Here is a 20744-nt window from a genome sequence, read left to right on the forward strand (position 1 = left end):
TATTACCGTTCATGCAGTGTGTAATGTAGCTGTATGTGAATGCAAATGAAAATAAAGAATCACCTAGACGAGTCATTAGTAATTCAAATCCCACTTCCGTGACGACTACACGTCACAGGGTAATACATTTGCATTATATGCGCCTACGTTCTAAGTTGGCTGGCCGCAAACAACTTGACCCCGCCCACAAACTGCACCTATATTTCGGGGAATTCAATGCAGGATTCACAAAAAACTTGCTCTTGAAAGATGGATCAGTATCCTGTTTATTTGGACCAGCTGCTCCACTGAATCACAACCTGCAAGTATGATAAATAATAAATGTTTATAATTTCTATCAAGCGTTCAAAATACGGAACTCTGATAATGGGTGTGTCGTTTCCGTCACCCCTGTACACCGTAGTAACAAAAGTTGTATTTTTATTTATTTTTAATAAAATAGTATAGCCACAGGATGTAACTAATATGTATGTTAACACGTTTTAAGTGTGAGAAAACAAAAATAAACATTAGTAGAAATTATTTGTAGTGGTAAAATTCTTTTAAGACAGTAATGGCACTCTGACCTGACTGGGGCTCCTCGGCCTTGTGCTGGACGCAGCAGGACTGTGATGGTGCTTTCTGTCTCACTCAGAGGGGATGGCATGTCTCCATATTCAAACGTGGGTGCTTCAAAGAGAGACAGAACGCAAGAGCAAAAATGTAATAATAGTATCTTCCTAGAACTTTTTAAACCCACTCACTATCAAAAAATAAACTTCTCTAAAACACCGGGCAGAAAACAATGAACGAGAGCTCAGGAATTAAAGAGAAAGCATTAACTTTGTGTCATTTCAAAGTGAGTCAAAGTGAAGTTTATGCTAATTATTAACAGCCAACATAACCAGCTAAACATTTTAATTAGACAAGTCCCATGAACAACGGCAACGTTGTTTGAAATAAGAGCACCCTAATACATGATGACAACAACCAACACTTCATATGAACTCTACTTGCTTCTCCCTCTGCATGTCTTGAACTCATGATGTTATTAAAAGCCGTGCATATTGGACAAACAGAGAGGCAACTCATTTAGAAGGATCTGAGTCTGGACTACATCCTTCCCATGAGGTGGTCATGTTGAGCAATAACACTTTCCTTAATATCAGCAGTCAATTAGAGCTGACAGGCAAAGGCAAACAATCTGCCAGAAATCAATGACTATGTTATTAAAAGTGGGTTTTGGCAAAACTGCAACTACTTGAGTGGACTTGAGTAAATGTGAAGCCTTGGATGGTTTTGAGTGCTTGCAGAGACAAAATAAAACACATAAACAAAATATAATGCTGGTCTACATGCATAAAATGGACCTGAGAGCAAATTTTATATAGTATGCAAGCAAGTATACAACAGGTCATATATGTACATCTATTCTAACAGCCTCTATTGATATTCTGTAACAACTCCAAAGCATCTAAGCTACAAAACTTTCTCTGAGGCTTGGTGTACATACTGAAATGCACAGAAATAAGGTTGTAATGCATCTCTCTGTTTTACTTCTGTACTATTCTCATTGAAAATTCCATTAAAAGTTATATTTTCAGCATTAAGTGAAAAAAAGTATTTTCTCAAATTGCATGAACACCACTAGGGTTTTTTTTTGTGTGTGTAAAACGTGATGATAATATTGCAGTTAATGATGATACTAATGCAGTTAAACGGGCATATTCAAATTATTAAAACAATAAAAATAATAATGTGCATATTTAAACAATAAAAATTATAAATCATTTTCAAAGTGGTGTCAGAAATGTGGACATTACCATAAACATGGGAATTTTTTTGTTTTGTTTTGTATTACATTATCATTATTGCTGAAGAAAAAAATAAATAACTAAAACTAAAAACTACGGTGCATTTATTTCTCCACTGACAATGTTTTGGCAGATTCAGAAACTGATACAAGGTGACAACCTCGACTGTTAATCGGCCAAGTAGACAGTGTTATCAGGCCAATGCCAATAATCTCAAAACAACCAAATATTAGCAGATTAATTGGCCTTGCTTATCAACACACTAAATCCTCTTATTGGATTTTGTGTTTCCATCACATCACGGCCGCCAAAAAACAAATCATTACCATCAGAGAAAAAGCTGTCTTTAACGCACATCACTTTGCATCAGTCCAGCGCTGAGGAATCCTGATTTAGCATCAGTCGTGTCTGGCTGACAGCAGCATATGGTACTGTTTTGTAAGGTGGGCTGGTTTTCGAATGGTGAGGATGACAGTGATGTCAGTTTGTCTCTTTGAGGTGCAGGGAGACGTGTAATGTTCTTGAAGGGCCTGTTGGGTTCTGAACATCTGCTGTGATTCAGTTTCACCATCACTTCCTAAGATCCACTCGGGAATACATAATGGCTCTTAAGCGGCGATATGGGCATACTCGCACACACACACACACGCTTCAGAGATCAATAGCACACCTGAAGCACAGGATGATGAACCGGAAACTCTGGAGGTGCGCATTTTTCCTTTTCTGTGTTTTCGTTTCACTTTGTTCCTGACTATTGAACCACCAACATGTATTTCTGTACCTCAGACATCTCTCTAATGATCTGAGGCATTTCAATCAACAGTTAACAGATCTCACCTGCTACATCTGAGGGTGCAAAGAAACATTCACACACATGCAGGTACATTTTGCATTTTGAATAATGCAAAATAAAAGCATCTTCTGCGTTTTCACAATTTTTCTTATGAAACATGATCAGTAAACATTTAAACACACACACACACTCCATTCGGATTTGAAGTGGAAGTGCTCTGTTTAACACACAATTGCATATGCACACACTCAAACCTACAAGCCCCGTTAAATAACCTTACAAACCCCTCACCAGAGATGTTGGTGGTGATCTCAGTGAGAGCTGTTTGGCCGAAGCCTTTGGCGGTGCGCGCCCGCACAGAGATCAGGTAGGTGGTGCCAGGATGCAGGTTGGAGAACATATGGTACGTCTCGTTCCTCAGTTTGGAGACAGTGCGCCTCGGGCCTGGAACGTTGATCCCGGGATCTGATGATTCAATGCTCTGGTAGCTGATCTGTAATTGCAAACATTAAAACCATTTACATGAATCATATTTTCATTAAATCACTCTTGTTCTGGAAGCAAAAATACAATGACTCAGTGTGTGGTACTGTAGCTCAGATCAAACAATGCTTTATAAAAGTTTACTAACACCGAAATCCTTATTCAGAGTGGGTTGAAAATGACTCATATACATATGAAATCAAACATTTATTATACAAACAATACGTGGTAGCCTAACTCACAAATACAAGCAGGAAGCTAGTGGGCATGTTTGACTATCATCTTTACAGAAAAAAGGATGAAATCATATCATAGCACTCTGTTCATGTCTGTGTTGCCTGCCGACATGCAAAGCCTAAAGCCTTCCTTATTATAGAATATCTGTATGATGTATTAAACAATTTCAAGAGTAAAGTAGAATCCACACACCCAATCACATACAGTGTAGATTTAAAGTCAGTGAAACATGACTAAGATCTAAGATCCATATTCTGAAAGGTGAAAAAAAGGAGAAATGTTTCAGCGCTTTCGGTGCCAAAATATTCCGGCTCACCATATACTCTTGATTCATTTCTTCCGTAAAATGTTTCTAGGAACTTTTCTTGGACATTTTGCCTCATACAACACTGAGCAACACGTGATTTGGTGTGAGGATTCTACTTCATACCTGATTTGATTTAGTTTGAATCAATATCAATCCAGTAATTGTTAAAGGGGGGGTGAAATGGTATTTCATGCATACTGAGTTTTTTAAACTGTTAAAGAGTTGGATTCCCATGCTAAACATTGAAAAAGTTTCAAAAATTAAGTTGTACGTTTGAAGGAACGAATTTGCATATCGTTTATTTCTTAAGGATAATGCAGGCCCAACCAAAAGGGGTCACGATCGTGTGTTGGAACCGCAGGCGGTGAGTAAAACTGCTTCAAATATCTCTGTGTTGTTAACTTAGCTATCGGCGCGTAAGCACATCAAGTAAACCTCTTGTACACCTTTAAAGAAAAAAAAAAGACGACATAAAGTGGAACTTAGTCATTTTCCAAAACCGCTAAGTGTAACGGAGGCCAGCGAGTAGTGCTGTGCAGGTAAACCTCCCCGATCTCAAGATCTCAAGGTCCTTTACTATTTAGTCTGTATATTAATGATTATATTAGATTATATTAATCTCCCGCAACAGTGTGAAGGGACTCAAGTACAAATGTATGCAGATGATACTGTGATTTTTACACATGCAAGAACAGCTGAATTAGCAGTTGAGACGTTAAAATCTGTTATTGAAAGAGTTACACAGTGGCTGGAACAATCATGTCTTAGCTTAAATATTAGTAAAACTAAAGGAATTTTTTCCACAAAAACAAAAGTTAAATCTCCTGATGTTGACATATTTATTAATGGTGAAAAGATAGAAATACTTAATGAATTAAATTATCTTGGTTTAACATTGGACTCTAATCTTAGTTTTAAAAAACATGTAAAGAAAATGGTGAGAAATATTAAATACAACATGGCAAACTTCAGACAAATTAGACATTGTCTTTTTTTTTGAGGTAGCTAAGGCTCTGATGCATGCTACAATCTTCTCTCACAAGTCTTATTGTTTGACATGTTGGGGTCAAGCTGGTGAAACTGTTATTAAACCCTTGAAATCTCTATATAAACAGACATTAAACATTTTTGATAAAAAACCTAACCATTTTCATTCTTGTAGGATCATAGAGACGTATAATTTTTTAAACTTCGACAATTTTAGACGTTATTCAAGCATGTGTATGGTTCACAAAATTTTAAATGGTCTGGCTCCTTCTGTATTACATGACTTTATTCATCCTTGCTGTGAAACGTTTGTGAGATCAACCAGACTATCGCATATGAGTAATTGTGTAGTTCCCTTTCGTCGTTCTGCATTTCGACTATCATCTTTTACAGTGAAAGCCACTAATCAGTGGAATGCCCTACCAGAGGACATAAAAGCCATTTAGCCTCCTTGTTAGAGGAGACCCAGGTTCGAGCCCCGCTCGGAGCGAGTGCGAGGAGTGTCAGAAAGGTCCCGGGAGAGAGGGGTTACATAAGCAAATATATACAGTTTCAATAAATAACACATAGAGACGCTGTTGTAGTCGTTGCTGCTGCTGCTCTCGTTCAGTTTCAGCCCCGGGATCTGATTTTGGATCATAAATAAACGGCTGAATCTGACTGTTAGTGATGGTTTGTTTTGGATGATGTTTTTTTTTCCCTCAGGGTAATGTCACAACTTCCAAACGCTCTCAACGCAAAAGCCTACATGCGCTCGTGATTCTTTAGCTCCGCCCACACGTCACGCCTCCAGCGGCTCGTGTTTTCCGAAAAAAATCGGCACAGACTATTTTTCTCTTATAAATATAATACAACTAAAGACTTTTTGGAGATAAGAAGAATGCAGTACTACGCTATAGGTACTCAAGATTAACAGGAGATTGAGTGAAAATGAGCATTTCACCCCCCCTTTAACAAAATATAATTTTACTTGTGGGATGCACAGTCTCAATTTAAATTTTAATGTAAGGAATTGTGACTCAAAGAAATGAAAATATTTTTAACTAAAAAAATCCTTACAGAAAAAATAAGACAGACAGACAGATAGACAGACAGAGTGCAGTGCAGCATATATTAATCGAGAGCAGCGTTAGTTCAGTCAGGCCACGGAGGCAAGGCTGTGAACAGCTGATGCGGTCAGCTGTCAAATCACTCCAATCACCACCTCTCTCCTATTAGACACGGGACATATATATACGTGGCACTACTGCTCGGTAAGTATGCTCAATGGCTCGCAACGCTCCCTCCCTCCACATTATAAGCATGAGCAAATTACTGTGCACCTTTTGGCTGTCGTCTTCTTTGTTTCAGATCACTAAGGCTTCCAAAATCTTAGCTGGTATGGACCTCACTGCTGAGAGACACCCATCTTCATAACCAGGTTACAGGATAGACGTCCCTCTGCCACATTTACATGATTATCACTGTTTGCTTTAAAGACTTATTAAAAGTCTTAATTGTTATGCATTTCTAATTTCATGGTTTCAGGGGGTTAATGTTAAAGCTTTTGTATGTTCAATTATTCTGGGAGCAAGAACCCCCATAAGGAACCACACCGCCAAAGATAAATTGTGTTCAATAAACTCAAGTAAACTTGCCAAAGTGGTTCCTGTCTGAAATGTCATTCCCACTCTAAATACCGATTTAACTTCCTGTGGGGTGCTGGCCAATTCAATTTTCACTCCTACTAAATTTATCTGTAAGGACAGAAAGAACACAATAATCAGTACTCTGTTTGGCATAGAGTGTAAGGACCTGACAATCTTTCTGATCACAAGCATGCAGAGCATTAGAGCATTAGTTGGGTGTTTCAGTGCAGTGTGCTTCTGGGATTGAGGAGACATTTGTTGCACCTGTACCCAGCCTCCTTTAAGATATGAGGCAAGGCAGTACCCTGTGTGTGCTCAGAGAAAATTGGACAATGTGCTAATCTGAGTGAAACGAGAGCAAATTCTCCAAGCTCTGCCCACTCTCTTATTCTTTTTCTTTTAATCTCTGTATGCCTGAGAAGATCAGGCTTCTTGAGCCAGAAAATCTGTCCTTGCCTCCACTTTATAGGTCAAGACTGTAAATCCCCTTTAGAAAACATCCTTGAGGCGACTTTGGTAGCTATGGCCTGGGGAGAAAAAGAAACGTGTGTTATCATCGAAAGATAACTCAGTAAGTGCAAATGGTAACGGAGGGGATGCCTGATGGACACACGCGTCGATCTCGTTTCGGGCCATAGCTGATCCGTATGACAGATCCACAAACAAAACCTCCTTTTCTTCTTGAGGTGAGATGGGTGTTTTGGAGTGTGACATAAGCACCGTTCTCACAACTATTTAGTGACTGACTGAGAGCCTGAATCATGAGTGAGAAGAAAGGTGACAATGAAGCAGGCAGTGTGACCAGAGAGAGAGAGAGAGAGAGAGAGAGAGAGAGAGAAAGGGTGAGATATTCTCACCACCTTTCCATCGAGCAGGCTGAATCTTTGTGCAGTGGATGGAAGAATGAAGAAACAGTTAAGGCTTTTATTACACTGTTAGCTATCCTTTTTTTGGGACAAAGGCGTAAGCTTTCAGTTTGCGGTTTTTGGTGTACAAAAATACACTGTAAAATGATTCTTAGATCCCAGAATTAAATAATAAAATTAACCAAACAGAAAGAGAGACAAAATGATAGAACCATATATAGAACAATAGAAAAACAGATAGAACAATAGATAAATAGAACAATACAGACAGACAGACAGACAGACAGACAGACAGACAGACAGACAGACAGACAGACAGACAGACAGACAGACAGACAGACAGACAGACAGACAGACAGACAGACAGACAGATAGATAGATAGATAGATAGATAGATAGATAGATAGATAGATAGATAGATAGATAGATAGATAGATAGATAGATAGATAGATAGATAGATAGATAGATAGATAGATGGATGGGCTGTATGTGACACTACCTCAGTAATAATTTCTTTCCAAAACTGTTCCAGAAGCTTCTACACCAGCAACTTTCATAAAATATGATGGTGTATTGGCTAAGGCTCAGGGCTGGAGGGTTGCTGATTCAATCCCTTCGAGAACTGAGCCATGAGCAATTATCATTGTGTCCTCGAGCAAAGCAATTAATCCCAGGTAGCTCTGGGACAATAGTCCCAGTTCATGACTATGGCTGTTCTATGGTGACATCATGGCAACTATTTAAATAAAGCAAGATTCTAAAATGTCAGAAAGTGTAGGAGACAGCATATAGAACTTCAGACAGAGACATCTTTCTGTCAGATGGCTGGTGCAGTAGGGACCAATTAGAGGCAGGCAGAGTTCCAGGTCCAAATCATGATTTCATACATACTTTCTGCCTGTCACTGACTTAAGTTGAGAAAGAATAACAACAACAACTCAGCCCTCCCGGCCCACTAGACTGAAACTTTGAATTATACAGGGGTGGAAAACATTGCTTTCCAAGGTCTTCCTAATATAGTACACTGTCAGTCAAGTCTGTGTGTACACGCATGAGGGGGATCATTTGTTAGCAGCACGTTCATAAATTATTTAAGCTCGCAGTTCAATTTTAACACACAGTGGGAAGTTTTGTCTTTCAAGGATTGTGGATCATCGATATTTCACATGGCAAAAACGCTGACTCGTCAGAGCCTACCTCTACAGATTCAGACAGCGTGAGAGAAATGGATATGAGTGTGGTAAAGAGCAAGAAAGCACATACCTCGTACTGCGTTATGAGACCATTGGGCTCCACCGGCTCCTCCCACTTCAAGAAGATCATATCCTCCAGTGGCGTGAAGGTAAGCGACTCTGGAGCAATGCCTCCGGGAACTGTGGGAAACCAAAGAAGCCACTGGTTTTGAATCAAGAAACAGAAGGATCCTACACTGTCAGACTAGTAATTTCACTAGAATTTACTCAAAGTGAGTAATTCCCCAAAGGTCAACTCAAATATCCTCATTACAGCCACTGTAATTATAGAAGTTTTAAGCAAGCCTTTTATGTTGTGAACGTATTACAGAGACTCATCCATTATAACCAATATAATTGATTCAGTACTGTTGACAGGTCAAGTGAATATGTAATTGTGATGAGTGGGGCGGGGCCGAGAGCCATGGGAACGAAGCGAGGTCGTTGGAATGATTGGGAATTGAGTGCCACCTGCTCCACTCACCGGTCTCGAGTCCCACGGAGGAGATTGGAAGGATACAAAAGAGGAGCGAAGACAGTGAAGAACTAGAGAAAGGACCAGGCCTGGGGTTTATTTTGTGTTTTAGTTTGGTTTGTGCTGTTGTGCAGTTTTGTGTTTATTTTGTTATTAAAGTTTCATTTAAATGTCCGCCGGTTCCCGCCTCCTTCTTCCCGTGATTATGAAGTTTGTACTCCGTTACAGTAATATGGAAGCAAAGAGCTAAAGAGCTGGGAACGTGCGCTCTAGTTTTGATGGAATGTTGGAAATCCTGCTAAAAAGTTTAGTATATTATGTGTTTTGAATGTTGGTTTGTTTGTGTCTCCATCAAAGCTTCCTAAAGGTATAGTCCACTCAAAAAAAAAAAAAAAAAAAAAAGCTGAAATAAAAAAATATAAACTACATGAAAACACCTTAGTAACTAACTAAAATAAGTTTAAGTCATCAAATTGAAATACTAAATCTAAAAGTGAAATTAAAATAAATTAGGGCTAAATAATTATAAATATTAAAAAACTAATACAAATCTAAAATAAAACAGCTAAGATTTAAACTAAATTGAAAAGGATTAAATTAATTAAAATAATAATAAATACTATAATAGTATGCAAATAATAGAAAAATAATCAAGGGAAAAAATTTATTATAATAATATCATGAAAATGGTTTACATAACTTATGGCCTATTAGCTTACTGTGATTTGAGTCTTTATTCACAGAACCTTTTGCTGTATGTACTGTAGCTCTGAAATTATATTAGCTCATCTGAATATTCAAATTTGTGACTGGTTACAAAACCAGTGAGTGCCAATGACCTTTGACCTCTTCACACAGCATACTTGAATTAAATGTCAGAGTTACTGTATGGTATAGATTTTCTGTGCATAACAATATACAGTACTACAACTCAGTTTGTTCTGTTTCCTGGATGATGATGAGATCAGATCTCTGTGTGGAGCACTGGCTGCTGTCAGAATCCATGTGCAAACAAAAATTTCACTGGATTATTACATTTAATGGCAAAAAATTGGGGAAATATAAACTGATATTTCCTACTGACACAAAATGTATAAGCAAATGACTTTTTTGTTGACCAAATACTAGTGGATATATATATATATATATATATATATATATGAGAATAACTGGAAGAGTCATATGAACCAGGCTTGGAATGACATTAGGGAACACAATAAAGGAGAACACAATTTTTATTTAACTAGCTAAACTGTATTCACCAGAAAGGCAAAGCTGCTTAATTATCAGTTTGCATAAGAGAATAACTGGAAGAGTCATATGAACCAGGCTTGGAATGACATTAGGGAACACAATAAATTAGAACATAATTTTTATTTAACTAGCTAAACTGTATTCACCAGAAAGGCAAAGCTGCTTAATTATCAGTTTGCAAATGCGAACCGCAGAGTTGTTCTGATCAATCAACCACACCGGCATGAAACCAGCTTTGACCAGCCTGGAGCAGTGTGGAAATTCATGCTGGTCTAAGCTGGACTTCTCAGCAGGAGAACAAAGTCTGTGTGACAGATAGAAAGAGCAAAACTTGCAACTGAGGACATGGCTTTTTTTGTCTGGTTAATATTAACACGGGTTCATTAACAGACATAAACGATGGCAGAAAGAATGAGGAGGAAGTGGAAATGGTGCTAGAGAGACAGATGATGCTCTGAGCTCTCACACACTGCAGCAGTAACACATCAGCAGATGTTTTTACAGCCATTTGTGCTCTGTCACTGAGCCATCCTTGTTAGCCGTCGGGTATGTGCACAGCGTGTATGAGCGGAGTGATAGTTGGTGAGGCAGAGATACCCGGTGGTGAAAATATCATGCTCATTCAGACTCAAAATCGCTGACTCGATCACTTTTTCTTGTGACAGGCCATGAAAGAAAAGAACTGCTGATTGAAGCTTCAGAGGTCTATTGATAATTGAGCACTTTCTCTTCTCCATCTCTTTATCTCTCACACTTCATCATACTTCCTTTCTGGGTGAAATACTAGTGTATCAAATTTTTCCCCCCGAAAAATTATTTTGTCTTTTAACCAGAATTCTTACAGCCTGTGATGACTGGATAGCGCACAGAAATGGGCATAAAAATCTTCCCTGACCTGCTCATGCTTAGCTCCCCAGAGAGAATGATTAAAAATTCATTTAAAATCCATTTGGGAAAGTCTGAGTCTTTTAGATTATGATATTGAACAGATCCAAGAGAAACATCTTTATTCAGAATACTCCACGTGTAAATACTTCAGCCCTATAGGAACAACAACTATAATTTTCTTACTGTATCTATCTGAAAATTCAGATACAGTAAGTTTACTTTAATTGGTAAATGTTTGATTATTTAATGGGAAATAGGCTGAATGATGAATAAGTGAGCTCTTAAATGGATGGGACTTAGACAATTTGGTCTATTACCATTTGTAAATTTTGAAGAAAAAAAACTTAGTCCTGAGTTGACATTTACAGATTAATATTCATTGAAAGCTCTGCTACTCACTGTCCTCCTCAGTCTGAAACATGACCTCCTTCCCTTCCTTCTTGCCCTCGGTGTTGGTGAGTGCCAGGCGTATTTGGATGGTGTGAAAAGGAGGCAGATCTCTGAGGGTAAAGCGTGAAGTGTTGTGCTCCACAGCCAGGCATTCTCTCACTGTGGTGTTGTGCCCACCGCCACCCCCTGCGGTTGTGTAGCGGTAACACAAGGAGACTGAGTACGTGTGGCAGCGGGTCAGGTTGAAGGCCGGTGTCTCCCACTGCAAGGTCAGCTGCCGGGACTGGATCTCCGAGGCTCTAAGACCACGCAGTGCCCGCATGGGCTCTATTGGAATAGAAAAACAGTGAAACATTTTGTTAACATTAGCCAAAAACGCAGGGAATCTGCACAGGGACATCACCAGGTCATAAGACTTCTCGCCTACCCCACCCACCACAGGTAGGAGGCACCACCATGGTCAAAAAGGTTGATGGACCACCTGCTAAAGAGGACAAAACTCATGCCAAATTACATTAATTAATTCCACAGACTGCTGGTTGTACTCTCTCTCCCGTCATTTGCCACCGACCCTGTCGCTAAGCAAATAGAGTATCTGCTTGCACCTCGTCCAGGGGCCACGGGCCCCATGGAAGGACATTCAGTTCTGCCAGTTACCATTAGTGCAAGGTCGTCGCGTTAGGACAACTATTTTTGGCATAACTCATATCATATCTTTCTTATTTACCAGGGGCAGAAAGATCAGCGACCACCTTTGGCGTATGTGATATAAGGAGACAGAGGAAGCTACTGTCTGTAGGGCAAACAGGAACCTTAGTGTTTCTCACAGAGGCACAAAGGCAGCAGTGAGGGTGAACCAAGGACATCCAGCCCCACTATCAATGAACACATTTGTCATGGTCCATTTTTAAGACAATCAATGCAGTTTTGTTAAATATATCTCCACATAATATATTGTATTTCTTTGTTCTTTTAATGGGACCTGATGACTAATGGACCCAAGTGGGAAGGTACAATAAAGGGGATGTGAAGTGTGCACTTCCTGTGAAAAGTATGAAGTCACGGCTCAAGTTCTTTATTGTTCCTCTTAAACCGATGCTCAGAAGACATGCTCTTAAGAATTACTAAAGGTAAGGTGAGGTAGCTAATGCACAAAGACCATAAGGCCAGCAGGGCTGAATTAGAGGAAGTGTATTTTGTCTTGAAGTCCTTAGAGGAGAACATGTATGGATCGCAGAAAACCAATTCAGAACTTCTCCTGCAGAAATGCACTTGTTACATTAAGCTCCTTTAATCCTAAAGTATTTCATACATCAGAGAGCTTTCGCTACATCTCTCTACACATTTCCTTAAGGTCTATACTTAGATTTACATTTCGCTTCATTTGTAGATTTACATTTAGATTAACTTCCAGTGCGACTGGATTTCTTATCAAGGGAAGCACTTAGTCGACCTGAAAATGACACGAATTAAAGATATTCGTTTCCTAAAATACACACTGAATGTCAAAAGGTCCTATTTGGCTCCACAGGAAATACAACTAAAATAGAGTGTTGATCGTCTTAATGGAACTATTGATTGTTAGTTAAAAGCAAACTAATGGGATGCTGTTGGCTGGTGCTGTCTTTAAAACAATCCAAGAGTCTACACTGTGCTCTTTGAGAAGCTCAAAAGGGCCTTTTGTGTCACCCTACTTCCCTTAACCTAGTTTGAAGGCTTTGTCTGGATGCCAAGAGCAGCGCTTCGAAGCGCCCACTCCCTGGCTGCCATTTGAGATGGGTCCAAACCCAGAGAGAGCAGCCAGGGGCCTGGGGCAGCATGTCAATTCCTCGCGGGCAGCTGGAAGTCCAAACAAGACCAGTTTCTGTCCTATTACTCTAGATAATATTGATACATGAGGTAGTACAGAGAGAACTAAGCTCATTCCTGGTTATACAATGAACTAATGGGCGTGAAGTTCTGGTCGCTGGTCTGTAAAAGGGAAAAGGATGGGAAACATGATTCTGTGATATTTGGGGTAAAATCATTTATATTGAGATCAATGGAAGTTGACTGAACAAATGTACACAAGAACACTCATATTTTTTGTTAAATTACGGGAATAAAAATCATGCAAAAAATTAAATGTTATACAGTATGTTACTCTCATTAAAGACATTAATTAAAGGGCCAGTTTTCCCAGAAATGACTTGCATCACTTGCATAGTCTTACAATATCGTGAAATATTATAACAATAAAAAAAATAAAAGTTTTTTTTTTTTCTTGGAATGCAATTTAATCGCATGATTCCTTCACTCTTCAGGTTGGACATGTTCCTTCAGAAATAATTCTAACATTCTAACATAAATAATTCTGTTAGATTGGTGACAATAAACATTTCTAATTACGACTAATGTTGAAAACAATTGAGCTGCTAATTTTTGATAAAATCATGAATCCCCCCTCAGATGAATCCTGTCATTTTTGACAGTATTTCAATTTGACAGTATTTAACAGTAATGACAGTATTTTCAATTTAACTTTTTTCCTAATCTTTTGAAATGTATTTTATCTAGTGACCAATGGCTGTCAAGCTGAATGTAATAAATTTGTGACCCTATTCAGCCATTCCACCCTATTTAGTCAAACTTGATGCTCTGTCTTTTAGTCTTTTGCTCACACAAAGCTCCATTCAGAAAACTTATTTGACATAAAATTATTTTAATGTGCTTCTGTCCCTTTTTGGGCTTGACTGGCACTGATCACTATCAAATTTCAACAGCAGGAAGATGGTCAAAATATCACCTTATTTCATACATGAAGATATTCATGCATACACACAGTGTGGAATGACACAAGTGTGAGCAAATGTTTAGAAAATATACATTTTTGAAATTCTTCTGCAGAACACAAAAGTTCTTTTGAAGAATGTTTAACTGTTTTTGTCAATACAATAAAAGTCAATGGGGTCCAAAACAACATTGGACCCCATCAACTTTTATTGTATGCGTTTCACAGAAGAAAGTCATACAGGTTTGGAATGACACAAGGGTGAGTAAACGGTGACACAATGTGCATCTTTGGGGGCATTGTACCTTTATGTCATTACAATCCAGAGTATAACTCACTCTGATGAACACCTAAAGAGACCCAGTAGCAGGCTGAGGTCCATCTGTGAACCAGTCTATAGCAGAAGTGCAATGCTTTTTCCATTCTTCCATCTTTTTCAACCTTCCTAACCTCGCTCTCCTCAGAGGAGTTACTTCACATCAAGTCCTTCTCCTAATCACAACAATGCCTCATCAAGAACACCTGGCTGTGTTTGGCGGAAGGTCCACCAGTTCCGGCTGTACCCACAGGACTGTGCCTGCTTTCATCATTTTTATGTAGGTCACTACCTAGAGCAGAGCACCAGGATGCAATCTTCAACTGCAGCCAGAAGCAACCTAGTCATCTCATCATTCATTTCACTTGCCTCCAGTTTTTTGGAGGATAAGTCATTCAAGGTCCTGGAAGTATCTAATGCTCTTCCAGTGAAAAAAAAAAAAAAAAAAAAATGAAAATGAGCTGCTAGTAGAGAGAAACCATATAAGGTAAGCCTAACTACACAACCAAATAAACTAATAAGATCTAGTTAGATGCCAGCAAGGGATATATCAACAAGGGAAGATTGTCAGCATCTGGTCTGTATACAGGAGTTAATGGCATCCCTGGATGGAGGCCGTTTTGATGGAACCAGAGAAAATGATCACAGCCACCTTTGTAATGGAAGAGGTGGATTCACCTGCAGGATGAAGACAGATGAGCTGACACTACACCTATCCAAAAAGGGGGGGGGGGGGATCAGGGAGAAAACATGACTGGTTGGGGTCTGTGATGTTTTGTGGTGACATATGATACCCAAGTAACCAATACCTTCATTGAATGGACCCCAAAAAACAACAACATTATTTTCTGTTTCACAGAGGAAAAAATAAGTAATTTAGGTATGGAACAACAGATTGTCTGTTTATGGATGAACTATAGATCCATCAATTTCATTGAAAGACAACATTTTGAATAAAATCTATTGCAGATGATGTTTCAAAACAAACATCTTGTCCTGCAGCAGCTAAGGCCTTACTTTTGTGACAGAGCTCTCTGGAGATTAATCTGAATATCAAGTCATATGACTGCTAACGCTAACCCCTTTCAACCGTGATTAATAAATCATCACAGCGAACATTTGAGTGTATGCGTGTGTGTGAGCAAGCGCTGTCAAACAAATCAAAACTTCATAGCCTCTGACACAACATGGCGTTCCCACTAGCACACTTCTCCAAGCACTCAATTATATCTTCGACTTCTATTCAGATGACGGCAGAATACACAGGAGATTTGAGCATGAGCGGAGTATGGAAAACCTCATTTTAGTTCCACTTCCACTGATGTGCTTCTATTGAGTCAAAATTACATCTTCAACAGTTCAGCAAATATGACATCAGCTTAAACAGCCCCAATATGCATGTGCAGTGAGGCACCACTGGGAATATGATGTAAATACCCCATTTAAAGAAGAATTTCAATCTAGACAGTGTGGAAGAGGAAATGGAAACAGTGGGAAATGTTTAACGTGAGCGTCTGCTCCTCTGTTTCTCTGCCTTTCTTTTAGAGACAAAAGCTGTTAAAGACGTAAACTTGCCTCTACCTGACTCACAGATGAATCTTTCTCGCTCCGACTCTCTCGTCATATCTGCTGATGTATTTTTTTTCCATGCTATGGCATTCTTAATTCTCCTATGTTGCCATGCTCTTCCGCACTCCCTTTTTCACCTGACTACCTCTCTTCGTCTTGCTTGCTGATGAATGGTAGGTGTCTGGTCTCATGCACAATCTGGGACTGGGAATGACTGTATTTGTCATTTTTAAAGGCAGGCTGTGATTTGTGTGATAGCATGCATGTTAGGAAGAGGATGTGATGTAAAGTGGCGACCATTACCATGTAGACCAGGTCTGGGTCAAATTCTCACTCTCGTTTTCACTCAGATAAAAACAGGATCAATCTTCCTAATTACACTCTTTCCAGTACCGAAACAGTGATGCGGCGGAGACACTCATTTGCAGGTAGAACCATGCATTACTGTACCCCTCACTGTTTGTTTTGACAGGCACAAGAAGGCTCCACAGAGGAGATGCCCGCAGTATCGGGTTCAGAAAATGCAAGTTCCAATTAATCATCCACTTTTGCTAAAATTTAGTTGGATATATTAATGAACTGGCATTAAACACTTGACCAACTTCACATGCTGTTTGTTCATTCATGGTTGAAATATATAACAATCTCTTAATTGTTTCATCCTACACAACAATATCATTTCGAGTTATCCATTTTCAATGGACTGATTTCTGGTCACTTACCTGCACATTTGGTTCTGCTGATGAGGGGTGGTCCTGGTGGCCCGGTCCCACCCTCACCCGGCCGGGTGAGCAGCACACTGATATGATACTCTGTATCTGAATCCAGGTGCCAGAGCTTATAGGTAACCATGTTAACTCCAAGGATCTCCGACCAAGGTGCCTGGCTTGCCCGATATTCGATTTCCCGACGGATGATGGGGCCATCACCCAGAATGGAGTTTGTGTTTAGCTGAATGATCAAGTATGTGGAGCCCGCTCTCAACAGCTGGGGCGGAGCAATGGGAGATGGGGGAACTGTGACAGAGATAGAAAGGAGGTGATGGTAAAAATCTATTCAGGTAATGTAGAAAACGTTCATATTTTATCCTTTTCAAGCATCCCCCGGGATAAATATACGAACAACTTTAATGTATTCTAACTTGAATCTCTTTTACCCAGTTTTCAAGCTTATCTTGACATGAAGTGAAAGAACATTTGCAGTTCAAAATTGTACAACTTAAAACACTAGGTTCAATGATTAAAATGCCAATCTGACCATGCACATTACGTCTCCAATAGCTGATTCTTTCAAGACTTTGAGGGAGAGCTATAAGTAAACCAACAGATGTGTAGACTGTGGAAGAACGTTGGATACAAGGTCATGTTATTTAGTGTGAGATTTTTATATATGGCCCCGAGGAACTCAGCAGGCAGCTACACAGTAGCCACAATCACATGGAAAAAAAATCGTACATTTGATTTGCAGGGTATAAAGTTTTTTATATATATATTTAAACCCTGGCTAATGACTAGAACTTCAAAGGGTTATGAGTTATCAAACAATTAGTGAATAAAATCGATTTGGAAGGGTGGAAGCGAGGAGTCAAACGAATGAAAAGATATCAGTGCTGTTTTTTCCTATGGCTAATCTTCGGGTTCAAGGATTAAAATGCCAATCTGACCATGCACATTAAGTCTTCAATAGCTGATTCTTTCAAGTCCTCGAGGGAGAGCTATAAGTAAACCAACAGATGTGTAGACTGGGGAAGAACGTTGGATACAAGGTCATGTTATTTAGTGTGAGATTTTGATATATGGCCCCGAGGAACTCAGCAGGCAGCTACACAGTAGCCACAATAACGTGGAAAAAAATCTTACATTTGATTTGCAGGGTATAAAGTTTTTTAGATATATATTTAAACCCTGGCTAATGACTAGAACTTCAAAGGGTTTTGAGTTATCAAACAATTAGTGAATAAAATCGATTTGGAAGGGTGGAAGCGAGGAGTGAAACGAATGAAAAGATATAAGTGCTGATTTTTTTCCCCATGGCTAATCTTCGGGTCTGCTGTGTCTGCAAGCTTTCTCTCTCAGGGCCAGCTGCAGATGGCAAATATCCAGCTAGGGACAGAGAACGCCTCTTCTGGGAGGAATAAGATGACAGGGAATAATAAAACTCATCTTGTCTGTCAGAGAAAGGCTCAGAGAATAATATAAAATCAACTTAGACTCCGCTTTCATATGTGTTAAAAACGGGCCATCTCTGTGATTCTCCCTCTATCCAGCGTTGGTTAAGGCAGATTATTAATTTCACCCTTTAGCTTTTTTTTTTTTTTCAGAAAGCTTTAGAGTTCAGAGTCACTGCGAAAAACAGATCTGAACCTTACTGACTGACTGAGAACAATTCTCATTACCCCTTTGGCTCCTCTGCATTAGCCCTGTTGTTATGTAATCTATGGGCCCACTGAGGAACAGTGAGTTGTGAAATGAGTTGATCAAGCTAATTAAAGGACTGATTAGCCTCTTGTTAGTGGGGGCAAGTGTGGGAGGGCAGTTTGGGAAAGACAAGGAGAAGATCAGAGCGAAGGGAAGGGAAAACTAAGGTGAATGTAATGAGCTTGCGTCAACGCTGCCGTGCTAGCATGTGGGCCTATAGCTTTATGGACTCATCTGGTGGGGCCAATCTGCCGTGCTTAACTGAGGAGCAGTAATGCATTTTAAATAGGACCTCCTATCGAAGTAAAAGCCATCAAGAAAGTAATGCCAATAACATGCTGCTGAAGGATTGCAGCTAAAGTCTGAAATGGCTTTAAAGCTCTCTAACATAAGAGACACAGGTGCAAGCAGGTCTCATTATAAATTATGCTTCATATTGCAATGTTACCTAGTGGATTATGCCTACGGCTTTGGTAAAAATATAATGATGAAGATGTAATGAGTCAGTGTGACAAGTGCCACAAGAGCAAGTGCTTTGTATCGAGCACTTTCCTGAACATTTGATTAGTCAGTCCGCTAGAAACAGTGTATGTTCAAAGAATTTGATGATCTAGAGAACATTGACAGTTTTACCCTGGAATATAGTTACATTAAAAGCATTTAGCAGGTGCTCTTACCCAATCGCTTTACCGAGAAAACCATGAAAATGTGAAGGTTATTTGCTGTGAAAATAAGTGCTACCAATACAACAAGGGCGATTTTTCTTAGGAGGGGAGAGTTCCAAACTAAAAAACTAAACAAAAACCATAAAAAAATGCAATAAAAATGAAGAAAAAACGAATGAAACTAAGCAATTTAAAGAAAACAAAACAAAAGGGATGATGCCCATCTTCTATGTTCACAACTGGTTAAAAAAAAAAAGTAAGCCTACAAGTAAACCACTTTCTGATCACGTCTGAATCAAGATGAACTTAAAAAGACTACACAATTTTATTCTGTGATTTAGGTGTGAAGTGAGTAAAATGCTTTTCTGTAGGGGCTTCAAGGTTAAACTAACAAACAGTGTGAGGGAGTACAAATAATTGAATAACTAGAAGTTTTCTTTTAGGGTGTTCCCTGTGATTTTTCATTTCTGGTTTGACATGACGGCATTTAAAGAAAACAGTCTGAAGGTTTATAAAGCTGTGCTTCTAGGTCACATTGTAGCATACAGTAAAGCTGTATTTCTTAAACTCGCCGTAATCCGTGCTGATACATTTATCAATAGGATTAGCATGGTGCTGTCTCATAACCTCTCTCAGTATGCCATGAGGATGGATGCTGAACAACCCATGTGCCTCCATCCATGCCTATCCTTATTCCACCCGACTTTTCTTTTAGCTTAGGGGATATCAATCTGACCAGGGTTTAAAAGGTGGACACAGAAAGCTGCCACTGCAGGCTGATGAGCAGATGTCAAGTTATTTGGTTGGAATGACAAGTGGGGAGGTTTGCTTTGGACAAAAATGATGCTAAAGAACCCCCTGAATTATCATGTTTATTATGTTCAGTACTACTTAAGCCCCCCGATACTGTATATACTATAAATACATATTGGAGCTGTCAATTTAATGTGTTCATTTAATGAATTAGCCATGGAAAAACAACCCAGACCTGTATGTCATCTTATTTTTCATACAGTTGACTGCTGACAAACATGACGCAGGACAGCAACTCACTATGTGGTATAGTCCATAAAAGAAGTCATATGCCCCTAAAATGAATGGTATTGGGGCAAAAATTGTCCCGTATGAGTTTTTGTCTCATAATTATGGCATATGATATAAAAAGAGTGCTGTTTTTGTCAAGAATAGCATGAGTGCAAATGTTATTTTATATAACAGTTCAGTAAATAATGAGTTAATATTGTTATTTTTTTAAACACAATATTGTCTGTTGCTCACTATTGCTAACAAATAGATGACCTAAAAAGCCACAGCAGAACTGTTGTGTGTCTCTTAACAATGCAAAGTAGCGATTCATTTTTGAATGAATCTGCATTTTGAATGAATCTTGTGAACCAATGATTCAGCAGACGAATCATAAAGAGAGCCGTTTACATAATTCCTGAATTAATCAGCAGTTTAAACGAATCAAATATATGAATGAATGACTCAAAGACTATTATTTTATTAAGGGATAGTTCGCCCAAAAATGAAAATTATTTATTCATTTTTTACTCACCCGTGTCGTTTCAAACCTGTATGACTTACTCTCTTTTGTGAAACATAAAAGAAGGTATTTTAAAGACTGTTTGTTATCAAGCTGGAAAAAAAAATACTGAGACGTTTCTTGAATC

At 39.0% G+C, this 20744-nt stretch overlaps 1 protein-coding gene across 12 annotated transcripts in view; it reads right to left on the reverse strand.

Moving 5' to 3' along the window:
• LOC113092915 (receptor-type tyrosine-protein phosphatase U) overlaps positions 1-20744 on the reverse strand; it is a 117954-nt gene that overhangs the window by 39478 nt on the left and 57732 nt on the right. For all 12 annotated transcript variants that reach the window (XM_026258684.1, XM_026258688.1, XM_026258697.1 and 9 more), the window contains exons 6-10: positions 16712-17005; positions 11344-11661; positions 8359-8468; positions 2878-3079; positions 567-669 (exon numbers count right to left, since the gene is read on the reverse strand). In XM_026258684.1, the coding sequence (XP_026114469.1) occupies positions 567-669; positions 2878-3079; positions 8359-8468; positions 11344-11661; positions 16712-17005 (1027 nt within the window). The remainder of the gene's footprint in view (positions 1-566; positions 670-2877; positions 3080-8358; positions 8469-11343; positions 11662-16711; positions 17006-20744) is intronic.

Source organism: Carassius auratus, unplaced genomic scaffold (assembly GCF_003368295.1).
Source record: "Carassius auratus strain Wakin unplaced genomic scaffold, ASM336829v1 scaf_tig00214752, whole genome shotgun sequence".
NCBI classification, from domain to species: Eukaryota; Metazoa; Chordata; class Actinopteri; order Cypriniformes; family Cyprinidae; genus Carassius; species Carassius auratus.